We start from the raw sequence: 13756 nt of genomic DNA, 5'->3' as shown, positions 1-13756 counted from the left end.
CAATGGCCAACAATCATTTGTATCATGTCCAGGGCTATTGGAGTGGTATGCGCACCTCGCATTGGGCTTATAGCTGGGAGCAGAAGTGTTGGGCTTTACAGGAGGGCCCCTCACAGTGATCAAGTTTGCTTTCAACAAATGTTGTAATGCCTGAGCCAGTGACATGTTGATCTTCGTGAACTGACGCTTAGGTGCTCCTGACTTGCATCTTTGTTGTGGAACTGGTGTAGAGATCAGAATTGTCCCTACAGATTGGTTGGGTTCGTTGTGACCTTTCCGATTGTTCCCAGCATTAGCCACATGAGATTCCTCAGGTGAATTGAAATCAATCATCTTATCATCAATGAGGTCTTGGATTTTATTCTTCAGTAGCCAACAATCGTTAGTGTCATGTCCGATGCTGTCGGAGTGGTAAGCACATCTTGCATTAGGATTATACTGATGAGACGAAATGTTAGGATTCCGGGGAGGATCCCTCAAAGTCATTAGCCCTTTCCTCAGCATCTGTTGCAACGCTTCGGCCAAAGTCATGTTGATCTTTGTGAATTGTCTTTTAGGCGCGTTATGCTTATGTTGTGGTTGTGATGCTGATGTGGAGATCAGAGCTTCCCCAACTTGTTGTTTACACATGGTATTAGCCATGTAAGGCCCCCCAGTTGAATTGAAGTCAATGATCTTGTTGTCAATTAAGTCTTGGATCTTATGCTTCAATGGTCCACAATCCTCTGTGTCATGGCCAGGGCTATTCGAATGATAAGCACATCTCGCATGGTACTTGTACCCAGGAGCAGGATTTGTAGGGATTGAATATGAAGGTAATAAGGTTATCAAGTTCTGGTTGAGCAGTTGTTGCAGAACTTGAGACATCGGCATGTGCAACGGAGTGAGTGATCGCTTAGGTTTGGATTTCCATTTATCTTGCACACCTTGCTCCCTTTGTTGGTCCTTCTCCTTCTCGGACAGAAGTGCCTTTAATTCTTCTTGCCCCTTGGCTAAGTGAAAGATTATTTTCTGGAACTGGTTATTCTGAGTCTGAAGATTTTTGACAGATTGTTCGAGATCCATCTTTCTTACTGAAATAAACAGCGGAAAGATGAGGTATTGGCTTTTATGAAACCTGTGATGTAATGTTTATGAATGATATGATTATGCATATGCAATGTTTTCAAGGAATTGAAAGAATTTTAACTCGTGTTGAAACAAAGAAAAAACATTATTTATTAATTAAATTGTAAGGTCATAACCCCAAAAGTTACATTAAAATAAAAGAAATTAATAATAAATAAAGACACTAAATTCCAGGATTTTTGTCTTCCTGACGACGCTTCCTCTTTAGGACCCGGACTTCTTCCTTGTGTGCCTTGATCATTTCCTCTCTTTCTTGAACAAGCCTAGAAATTTCGTTTTCCCATGAATTAATCTGATCTGGAGAAACAAAATCTTCAATCTTCCATGTGCGGGAAAAGTAATCAAGTAAAGTCTCTCGCTCTTTGGCATCTTGTACTAACACCTCTTTTTCAGCTTCCACTTTTAGTAAGCGTCTCTCAAAGTCTTCCCTTTCCCTTTTCAGTCGGTTAACAGTTGCAACCAGGTCTTCATTTGGAGCAGGAATATATGGCTCAAATGCAATTGGGGCAGCAGGAAGAGCTACCCTTGGAACTATGGGTGTATCAGATGGATAAGGCATCCCAAATTCCATAACTCGATCATAAACCCATTGGAAATATGGATCCCATGGCATATAATTTCTCCTTCCTATATCCTTTGCGCCAACTTTCTTTACTTTCATCCAAGCTTTGATGAAAAGGTCTCTCTTCTTCTCTTTGTCGGAATCATAATGGAAATATTCTGCACTAAGATACAAAGAACGCGGTTTGTCCTTCAAGGCAAAGCCAAACTGATGTCGAGCTAGAATGGGATTATAAGATATTCCTCCACGAACACCAAGAAGAGGTATATTAGGGAAATCTCCACAACTATCAAATAGCAAGGTTCCCTCGAACTTCTTTTGGTACCATAGGATGTCGTCGAAAGAAAGCTTCATAATTCTCTGAGCCCAAGTTAATCCTTCTTCATTCTTTCTTACGGAGAGAGGTAAGTGCGAAATAAACCACTTATGCAATAGAGAAGCACATCCTAGGACACAACCTTTCCTTTTTGATACTCGGAAATGAATAGAATGTAGTAAGTCACCAAGTAAAGTAGGAACTGGATTCTTGCTAAGGAATATATTGATAGCAGCCACATCAACAATTTTGTCATAATGGAAAAACAAAACTTGTCCATAAATTAAGAGAGACAACACAGCTTCCAAGGCATCCATACTTGAAGCTTTAGCAAGAATCTCCGCTTTTTCGTAGAGGAAATCAAGGGGTAATCCAGAATACTCTTTCTTACTAATCCAAACCTTCTCAATTTCTGATCTTGGCAAGTGCAGGGCAGCAGCAATGACTTCCAACTTAGGCTCTTCTTCTTTACCAGTATAAGGAATTTTATTAAGCACAGGAAGTCCAAGCAAGTAGGAGAATTCTTCCAAGGATGGTACTAACTGAAAATCTCTATAAGTGAAGCAATGTAGTAACGGATCATAGAATTGAACCATGGTGTTGAGGAGAACTTCATCCACATTAGTTCGTACCAAACTTATGAGTGTATTGAGAGAATCACTGAATTTGAGAGAACCAGAGATGTTGTCGCAGAAAATCTTCAATTGCGTTGGCACTTTCTTGAAATTGAGGAAGAATGGTTTACGGTCTTTTGTTTCCATATTCAAACAACCTACAAAACAACATACGGTTAAGAAACCTCCAATTCCTTGAAATGGGTTAGTTATGCCATGTATGAATGATGCATGTATGCATGATGCACATACACAAGTAAATCCACACAAATCACACAATTTTTGGATTAAGGCTTGCGTGGAGTTTGATCAAGTGTCCTTCCCAAGGGTATTTCTACGGATAAGGAAATTTCAGCAACGGGTTCTACCAAGTGACTCAGAATTGTCGACCCTCCTAAAGCACCCTCGAACATGATACATACATACCATGCAATGATACTTTGAGAAAGAGCCTATCTGAGCTGTAGTATCGGGTAGCGACTATGCTCTCAACATACATCAAGAGTAGTCCCCCCACTACGTTCCTAAAAGTCAGGATGAGTTAAAGGTTACTAACGGTCCTTGAGCTCCGACTCACCCACAGGTATCCACACGAACCTCCCTCATACAAGAGAAGCATGTAAACACCTATAGAGGCCTAACTCAAGCGTGAACTCTCATATTGACCAATCCTCCACATACATGAAGGAGGTCGCCATGACTATGCCACTTCCTATCTTAGATGTACTTGAATCCGGGAATAGGATTCGTCCTTCAGTTAATTCCCAAAACGCCCCTGAAAAATAAAACAAACAAAGCAAACAATAGAAAACATTTAAAATGAATCCTAAACTTTTAAGGTAACCCCTCTTAATCGAAATCTCCCCAGCAGAGTCGCCAGTTCTGTAATACGGTGAACTGACTTTTTATTAATCGGAATGTCGCGGTTAAGCATGAGTCGCCACCGACTTTTATTTTATCCAAACAAATTCGGAAAGGCTAAAAGAAACAGAAAAAAACCTTTTAAAGAAATCTAAGTTCGGGGGGTAATTTATGCAAAGGGAAGGTGTAAGGCACCCTTTGCATCCATGGTTTTCCATGGGCTCTTAATTGCTTTGCTTGCTCGTTTTCAGAAAAAGTAGATGAAAGAGATAGGGACTTTAGCTTGTGAATAAGCGTTGCCCTTCTGAAAAATTATGAGAAAGAATATAATAAAAAGGTTTGAGCATTGCAAGGCAATTAGGGGCAATTACCTTAAACTCAGATGATAGGTCTCTTTTTGCCTTTCAGAATGAAAGGGTCTATCCTTGCCATAAGAGGGCAGGAAGCCTTTCGTTTGGAGGTTGAAGGGTCATCGAATTATCGTTCGCCCAAAGACTGACCCATGCCATAGAGGGGCAGGTAGTCTAAGGGGAAGGATCAGAATAGCCTCTTTCGTAGGCAGCCAGAAGATACCTCAGCCTTTTCCGTAGGCAACTTCCGAGGGTCGAGGTCATGTTAGTGTATCGAAGGCAGCATCATTAGGGACCATGACCTTTAATCGAGGCAGCATGGCTGAGGTATCCTCGTATTCGAGGGACTGGCTATTCTGCACAAAATACAAGGCAATAAGGCAACAAGGCAACAGGCAACAAGGCAACAGGCAACAAGGCAACAAGGCAACAGAGGGGTTACCCAAAAGTGTGCGTGTGTGCATCAATCACGTGATTATATTCAATTATATTATCTTGTAAATTAGCGATTCTAAATTCAATTCATGGTTGTCACTCCCTATTTTACTAACCACGCATTTAAATAATATAATTAAACAGATATGGGGGAGGGAAATTGTAACCAGCGGATCCCTTAATAGGGTTTGACACAAGTAATAATTAAACAGAAAAATAAAAGGTTAGGGTTTAGGGTTACCAAACTCGTGGCTTTGGCAATTTGACAAACCCTTTTTGCATTTGATATGACGTGGTTGATAGTCGGAGGATGCCTTAAGGTTAACCCTGGAAAGGCACAGAAAAGAAAAAGTATTCAGTGTAGGGTAAACCCTAATTGGGATTCAGATTGAATATAATGACAACTTGATTTAATTAATTATTGATTTTTTTTTAACTTAATTAATTAAATCGATGGAAAACAAATTTTGGTTAAATATAAATTACTTATGATTTTATGAATTCAAGAAACCAATTAAATAAATAAAAAAAATAATTAAATGAACAAAATAAAAGTTATATAATATATATGAAAAAAAAATTTATTACATGTACCTTAAAACAAATTTATTAAAAGAAAAATTATAGAGAAAAAAAAGAAAAAACAATATCTATATGAAAAAAACGATTAATGTAGTTGATAAATAAAAAATCAAATAAAAAACTTAACTTTGGATCTGGTGTGATTCGCCTGTGGTCCATACTATAGAGAAGCGTTTCCAGGACCATCGGATGATGTACGCGCTGGATCTGATGGTGGATGCGTGGAGAAGCACTGTAGCGCGCGTGGATGAGGGCGCATGGGATCTGGGAACCTTAAAATTCAAACAAATCAACAAAATAAGAGGGGGACGCCAAGGATCGAACCTACGCCCTTTCGGTCACCAGTCTCAGCCTTTAACCAAGCGCGCCAGTCTTCACATGCTGTTAGCGAAACAAGATATAATAACAATAAAAAACAAATGGATAAAGGAAATTCGAATTGAGCTTTGCGCGCCCAGGCCCATCGTCTTCAACCTGGGATTTTTGCAAACAGAAACCAGGCTTTTACCTACGGTTCTGCACCGTGGCCATAGCTTTTCGTCCCCAAACCTGCAAACAAGCATGAATCGAAGCACACAAATAACCCAGATCGACTAAAAAGGGCATTCCGAACTCAAAGGACCTATCAATTAGATCTAAAATTGGCTCTAACTTAGAATCCCTCTTCTGAAGCCGACGAACCCTAACAATGGCACAATCTACAATTCGCGATTAAACACAAATTAAATGACACAGACAGCTTCTAAACATCATCACAATTCCAAATATGTGTTCATATGTAATTTATAATGAGTATATGAGCGGAATCGAATTAAAACAACATAAGTGCAAACCGTGGCTCCAAAGTGGTGATTCTGACCGCGTGGATTGAAGGAGAAGATTGTGATAGCTTCAGAAAACTCCCCTGAACGTATTAGAATCACTGAGACTTCTTGAATTAGCCTATAATCTTGAATTCAATTTTGAGTTTTCTTTGAATTTTTTGAACTCGGTTTTGAGCGTTCCTGACTGCAAAAACCTTGTGAATTCCCCTCCTTTTGGTCTGCAATTCTTGTCTACTTATAGTGGATGTGATTAGGGTAATAAAATTGAATCCAATCCCCATGAATCAAGAGATTGATATTTGATAGAAATTTGGTTTCAAATCTTTCCAAACTTGGCTTAGACTTAATATTCTCTCACCGATCTTATTTTCACGAATTTGTATCGAATATATGGTTTAATTGTTGATTGGATTTGGTTAGAACTCTCTCACAAATCAAATATTTGATTTTTAGTTGATTTATTTGAATTTAATCCCTTTTAAATGAATAAAAATTCATAATAAAATCAAATAAATTCTATAAATTCGTGGGAATAGGATATGGAGTCTTGGGTAACTTAAGAAACAAGATTGGGCCAAGAAAGATTGGGCTCCTTTACAAAAAATCTCAATTTGAATCTTTTTTCTTCACATTTTTCCCTCCAAAATAGTCCATCTTTGACAAGGTCCATCTCTCTCAATTTTTGAGTTATGGTGGTGTTCTAAGACATTCTAGAAACCTTAGAGTGTCCTCTAACCAGTGTCTTTGGTCTCATATCAAAATCATTTTCCATGCTCCTTGTGTGTCCTTTTGAAAAAAAGTGACTTTTTGTTGACTTTTGAAAATGACCTATAATGTTTTAGCCCATATCTCTCAAATGAAGCATTTTTAGACTTGGCATGTGAGAGACAAAATTGTAGAGAATCAAATTTCCTTCAAAATGTGCTTTGGATGGAAAATTTCTGATGTTCCATGTGAGAGTTATGGCTGGTCAAAGTTCAGTTGACTTTTCCTATACAAAACCCTAATTTAGAAACTTTTGATTTGTTGATTTTTGTTCTTTCCTTGATGAACCATGATCAATTATTGATCAAATGGTGAATGACACTTCAATATGAGGATCTTGACATAAAATCAGGAGTTTTGACTTTGCTTTGACCATAGTTGACCTTTTGGATCAATCGGTCGACTGTTGACTTTCTGAACTTTTGAGTGACCAGAACTTTGAGATATGTCTTGATACTTGTCATGGAGGTAATGTGAGACATGTTGAGCCATATGAGATGCTTGGAAGCCATTGATTCAGTGATTTTCCTTTGAAAGAATCAAACCCTAGTTCAGAGCCTTTGTATAGGAGAATGTGTCTTATGAGTTTTGCGCATTGATTTGGTTTTGTGTATGAAAAATAGCATGGGCAAATTTTGGGGTATGACAGTTCCCAACAGAAAACTCTGTTTTTTGCTTCTTTTTTTTCCTAACCTTTATTATGAATGAAAAGGGTACACATTGATAAAATTCACTAAACAATTATTTATTGAATGTTATCTCAAACAAAAATCAAATAAATACATACATAATGTTCTTGCTAGAACTCTATGTCAGACTTTGTTGGGTTTGGACATGGCAACAGAGCAGGGTGGGGACATGTTTAAGCATTACTAGCCCTTGTTTCCGCCTCTCGAACCAACCCCGCCCTTGCCCCTAAACCCAATTAGGAGTAATAATTGGTCCCCGTCCCTGTCTCCGTAGTTAAAAATTGGATTTTTCCTGCATCTGTCTCTACTTTTAATTAAGTCGGTTTTCCCCAATAAATTCGAGATGGGAGGCAAAATTTTATTTTTTTGTTACATAGAGGGTTGAAGTCCAAAAGGAAAAACGACTACACTAAAACGATTATCGAAAACAAGGTACCCTTTTTATCCATGTCAACTAATTGTTTGTCATATCTAAATGGGTTGTACTATCGTCAAAGTCAAAGTCTGATGTATTTTTGATTTATGTTAAAAGTGACTTAGATTAGAAGTTTGACTAGAGTGTATTTATAAAGAACCATATTAATTCCTATCATGTACGAAGCTTACTTCACCCCTCCCCCCGTAGTCAATGCCACATTTGATATGCATGTAGATGACTATCACATCAAATATACATATACACCTCAAATGTGGGATGCACATAAAATTTGATCAAAAAATAGAGAATATCTCGATACACCAATTGAATCTCTTACCCACCTAACGAAATTTCAATTATGCCCTCTGCTTCCATAGATACACATCAGAAAGCATCTTTTTATAAAAAAAAATATTTTTTTGGAGGTACATCTACGAAAGCATAAAAAACATAGTGAACATTGGAAAAATTCAAAGTAATTCAAATTCATGAATCTTCCATAAATGTATCTATGGAACGTTTTAAAAACAGAGTGTTCCGTAGATGTACCTACGTAACCTTCTGTTATATTTTTAAATTAACTACATTTCACTCCTAAACTCCAATATTTTTAACAAAAATGGAACATCAAATTATAGACATCAAAGTAGTGTAATTTAAAGACAGTGAAATATAGTACACCAAAAAATACATCGTATAAATCATCTAAATAGTGTCAAATACATAATCAAAATAAAGTACAAAAATGTCATCAAAATACAGACATCAATAAAATCACAGGCATCACTACTGTGTGCGCCGAACAACGTCCTCCTCCACTCTTCTGCCTCTGACTCCGCCTCTACGTCCACCACGTCGTTTGCTGACTACTCTGCCTCTACTGTTAAGTGACCCACCTGTCCTGGTACGATTTCAACAATACAAAAATGCCCTATTCTACCACCCTAATGGCATCATCCAGTATACACCTGTGATCAGACCCCTCAAGGAAGAAACCATCGATAATGTCTGACTGCGCCATGTCAGCTGTCTCACGACAGCGAGGAAGAACATCGTCAATGTGGTCCAACTGAGACTAATGAGTCTACAAGATCTCCTCATGGGCTGGTTTGGGTAGTGATTCCACTGCAGTGGGGATCATGCATGGGTGTGACACTGTGAAGTACCAAGTGATGTACCCGCTGGCGCAACTCCAGTCTCTCTCTGATATGGTCATTCGAGCCTCATCAGGAACCATGTGATGCTTAAGGTATGAAAAAACTTCATTTATCTGCCGATGGGTAATGACGATAGGAACGAAGATGGAAGGGTGGTGAGGTATTGTCTGCCAGTAGTTGAACTGTTGCATGATGCGCTCCAGAAGATAATGAACAATGATGGTCCAATTGGAAGCCAACCATCTTGAATATATGGCAACGTCATCCCACACAATCGTCTCACGGTGAGCAGCATAGCAGTCGTATCAGATGTCTTCTGCAGCCATGCGGTTAAGAGACTTCTTGTAAGGATCCGACACCTGGTTCCCTCTGATGGGGATGAAGACACTAGCATGCGGCATGGCCTCAGTGTAGCCAAGCACCTCTCCCCACCCAATTATTACGGGGAAGTGCTGTAATTTCCAACCCTGGAAAAAAACACGGGGACCAAACATTATCACAAATATATAGTGAACAACTCTGAGAAAAAGTAGAATGATATAAGATTTTTACCACTTAGAGGGAACAACTACCAGCCACAGTCCTTGCCTTCCACAGGCATCCCTCTCCGAGTCTATGGTAGTTGTACTCCAGTGTTGCCGCTTGTCATACCCCAAATTTGCCTACCCCATTTTTAAAAAAAATCATATAATCTTAAATTAGGATTCTATAAAATTCTTTGGTTTATTTATATTTTTGGTTTTTAAATTTTTTTGGTTTATTTACACTGACAAATAAGGTTTTATAAATTTCTTGGGTTTGTTTTGGGTTTTATTAACATTTGGTTTGGATATCAAAAAAATATAAAATAGTTTATTTAAAATTATTTATATTTTTAAAGAATAACGAAATATCACTCAACATTCGTATACTTTCAATTGAGTATTCCTTTCAAATAAATAACATAACACAATTGGTACTGAATAAGACTTGCAAGTGAGAAGTTACGAGTTCAAATCCCACTAGTGACATTTTTACACTTTTCTCTTATATTTTTACTAATTTTCTTTCGTTTTTCAACATACCAAATTTTGTGCTTTTTGGATATGGGTTATTTCTCTTTTGAGATTTTTAACCTAATTTCCACTTTATAAATGGGATTATTGGGAATCCTATTTGGGGGGTTTCTTTTTATTTCACGTACACTTTTTCAAAACACTTTCTTTCAACTCCTTTTTTTCTACGCTTTTCTCTTTCCCCTTGGAGGTTTGTCATAGGGTGTGTCTTGAACAAACCCTAGCCGTGTTGACTTAACAGACAACGACCGACAAACCTTTCCTTTTATACAAAACTTTTTTTCAAATCTTTTTATCAAAATCACAGTTTTTGGCCAATAATTTCATATGAGGCCTTCCCCTTTTAAGATATCTATTTTTTTGGCCATTGATGATACTTGAGGCCTCCCTTTTTCAAAATGTTTTTTAATATTTATTTTTGCCAATGATTTCATATGAGACCCACTTTCTCAAAAAAATGTTTATTTTGACCAATGATGATGTTTGAGGCCTTCCTTTGTCCCTTGTATTTTATTATTGCTACACTTTAGTTTAAATTTTCATTTTTCACGATTATAATCTTATTTCCAAATCCTTGGGTTTTTGCCCTTTTTGGTCGGTGATTAAGCCCTTGATATGATGATGCCTCCTTCTTTTTTTTATCTATTAGTCAACAATTGTCAAAAATCTCTTTTAAAAACCTAAAGGCTAAATGGGTCCCCTTGAGTACAAGGGAGGTAAAGGGTGTCTAACACCTTCCTTTTGCCTAATTTACCTATTGACCCATATTTCCACATTTAAAGGTTTTTCCCGTTATTTTCATTTTAAAATAAATTAAGGGTGGCAACTCTGTTTTTTTAATCAAAATATTTTATCAAGATTTTAAGTCGGTTGTTACACCTCTCCCCAGTTGTACACATGGATATGTGCGGTATCCCATAAATACCTCAGGTAAATGATATATGTGTATGAGGAGCTCGTGTCCACAAACAGCTGAGTGCTTAACAAAAATAGGAAGTAACATCTCAACACCCGCTGTATGTGTCTCTCCACCTCTACTAGTGCACCAGTAGCCTGCTGTGCTGCATGGAGTTCGGCCTCGTACTGTCGCGTTAAGAAGGAAAACCTCATGTGCGTGTCGCGGGTCCTCTCCACATTCTCAAGCGCATCCTCAGGATTAGCCCCGAGCTCTTTAATCAGAGCCTCCCTCGCTTCCTCTTTCGTCAGCCTACCGTGACCAAGGAGGGTACCCTGATAGGTATATGCAAGATGCACGCGGTGTCGTCAAGAGTGATGGTAATCTCTCAACGAGGCAAATGGAATGACAACGTCTCTGAGTGTCACACCTCTGCAAATACCATCAGCGTCCCATTATATATTGTGGAGTACCCAATTTGAAAGAGGTCCTTCATCCCAGAAGCTGTAAGGATATCTTGGAACCACGGGTTGGTAGGCTGTACGAGAGAGACAATCTTTCGGTCGTGGTTGTAGAATTTTTGGAGAACTCTATCCTAAATTTTTTAATAGAAAACACTATTAATAATTAACAAAGTTAGAAATAATAAATTTTCACTAACGACAAAAAAGTAATAAGTCTAAAAAATTTCACCTCTCCGTCCCAAACATGTCTAGCTGTACGATCTACATACCCTGTCAATAAAGATAAATCCGAAGGACCCCCTGGGTAGTCCACAAGCGCCTCAGGCGCATTAGCCTCCTCGTGCAACAGGTCAATACCACCAGGAGGTGGAAAAGGAGATCTAATATCGGCCTAAGGTGGCACAGGAGTAGAAGAGGTGACCCGACGATGTCTGCGGGCGGAGGGCGTCTGTGAGGAACCCTCACCATCATCACGAGGCCTTCTGAATGAAGTAATATATGTGAAAGGTCCCTCTGTTGGAACAGATGTATCAAGTACCTTTTTTGGAATGGGGGTATCAGTTGCATCTGTTGGAACTGAAGCTCCATTAGTCACCTGTGAAAATACCTGCATCTATGCACGTCGCACGGAGGCATGTTGTGCAACCCTCCTAGATATAATGCGGTATGAATGGTCGACCATAATGTCTGTATTGTATTACAAATAAAGTTGGGTTAAATACAATTAAATTATAAAAGAAAAGGAAAAAAAAATCAAATTTAACTATGTATGTGCAAATACGGAAGACTTTCGTAGATATATCTACGGAAGCACCCAATATTTCGAAAATAGGGGTTGTTCCGTAGGTGCATATACGAAACTACCTAACGTTTCATTTGTTCCGGAGATGCAGATACGGAACATTTTGAAACTCAAAGAATGCAACAATAATGTCTTTCACTGTTCCAGCCACTATAAAACCCAATTTTGGTGGCTTGATCGTCCGCTTTACACTTCCAAAAATACCTACATTGTCTCGAAATTATGTTTCTAAAACTATCCAATAATTTCTACATCTAAAAATTGAATTCTAACTCTATTACAGAAAAACTCGAAAATAATTTGAAAAGCCAAAAATTTACCGATTAAATTGTGTTTTGAAATTTTGGAATGTATTGATCTTTGATGTTGACGTTTATCGCCGAACTCGAGAGAAAAAAACAATTTTGGTAGATTTTAATTTTTTTAGGTTGAGAAAGTTTGAGAGTGTGAACAAAAAGAAAAGTAAAAAATGAAGGAGAAGAAGAATCTGACGCGAATATAACATCAATTGTTTCTATAGATGTATGGTTGAAAGTCTTTCATAGATGCACCTACGGAACAAATGAACTTTAAAATATAAAAAAATGCTTTCAAAAATACATCTAAAAAACACAAAAGATATTTATGACAACGTCATGATTTAAAAGAGACTTAAGAAATGAAATTAAAGTTTCTTAAAAATTATTCTTATGGACATTATTAGCCAATCCATCACTATTCCTCCTACTTCTAGCACGGACCACTACCATCAAGAAATTTCCGCATTCATACACTCACTTTTAATATAAATTTGATATTCTTTTAATTATTATAAAATTAAAAGTAAATATATTTTTGGAAATGGATTGTCTGACTTCAACGCGGGAAATGCAGAGTAACGTTCACTCATTCTGATCCGATGGATTCATCACACGCTTCACAAAGTGCCATGTGAATAGTTATTTGTTTTTTAAATTGAAAACAATTATTAAAGTTAACACACAGAAGAAGAGAGAGAGTACTACCACAAAGCCGTAAAATAATATCACAACCACAAGGCCGAAAGGTGTTCGTCTCCGCCATTTAACTTTGGAGCTTGATCGGCACAGCCGGTAGAGTCTCTGAAGGTGGCAGAGTTGCATTCGCCCGCTCACGTTTCCTTCTTCTTGCGTTTTCCCTTCTTCTTATTCTGTTTTCCCTCTTTCTTTTAACTATCTAACTTCTGTATTTTTAAAGAAAATTATAATGGAATTGTTCTTGTATTAACAGTTGAAAATTATGGTTGAAAAAGAAAGCTAATTAAATAGAGGTGCCAAGAAGAACAAAACTTGTGAAACATAGATTTTCTCTTTTTTTTTTCTACCATGTTAATATGATTTTACAAGTGGATTCCAAATTTAATGCAATTATGCTCTTGGTGATTGACTGATTGTGATATCTTGAGCAACAACAAATTGTGTGAATTGTATGCACCCGTTTGCTTTTATTATTTCCATTGAAAGTGATTTTTTAATAGAAAAAATGGAGAGATAAAACTTAAAGGTAATGGATGGTGGAGGAGGTGCAAGGGGTCATAGTGGCGTGGATGTGGTGGTCGGAGTTGATTACAGTGATTTTGTGCAACTGGCAAGATGCAGTGGCAAACGTAGCAGGCAAAGTTATTGTATGTCGTCTTATTTTGTTCAATTTTTAATTTATTCTATGGACACGTGGAACTATTTAAGGCTTTTGATTCATCTGATGGTCAGCAATAATTGAAAGTTAGACTAACTTTCGCGGCTTAAAGTTAGGGAATCCGTTCCCTATATTTTTTTAGGTCATCCTATCAGTATTTGATGGTCAGATCCAACGGTCAAAGTT

The 13756-nt window shown here is 37.7% G+C and overlaps 2 protein-coding genes across 2 annotated transcripts; both read right to left on the bottom strand.

Moving 5' to 3' along the window:
- Window positions 1-1291: 1291 nt before the first annotated feature.
- LOC131632063 (uncharacterized) lies at window positions 1292-2767 on the bottom strand. The gene is made up of 3 exons (XM_058902826.1): window positions 2639-2767; window positions 2210-2548; window positions 1292-2077 (listed from the first exon to the last, which is right to left on the bottom strand). The coding sequence occupies exons 1-3, from the start codon at window positions 2765-2767 to the stop codon at window positions 1292-1294; spliced, it is 1254 nt and encodes a 417-aa protein (XP_058758809.1).
- Window positions 2768-9006: 6239 nt separating this feature from the next.
- On the bottom strand, window positions 9007-11728 carry LOC131632079 (uncharacterized). Its single transcript, XM_058902850.1, has 6 exons — window positions 11654-11728; window positions 11345-11506; window positions 11094-11246; window positions 10768-10986; window positions 9274-9363; window positions 9007-9168 (listed from the first exon to the last, which is right to left on the bottom strand). Exons 1-6 carry the CDS (start codon window positions 11726-11728, stop codon window positions 9007-9009), a joined length of 861 nt encoding a protein of 286 aa, XP_058758833.1.
- Between the last annotated feature and the right edge of the window lie 2028 nt (window positions 11729-13756).

This window comes from Vicia villosa, unplaced genomic scaffold (assembly GCF_029867415.1).
Source record: "Vicia villosa cultivar HV-30 ecotype Madison, WI unplaced genomic scaffold, Vvil1.0 ctg.000901F_1_1, whole genome shotgun sequence".
Lineage (NCBI taxonomy): Eukaryota > Viridiplantae > Streptophyta > Magnoliopsida > Fabales > Fabaceae > Vicia > Vicia villosa.
Note: the sequence above shows the minus strand (reverse complement) of the source record. Positions and strands in the feature narration are given on the sequence as shown.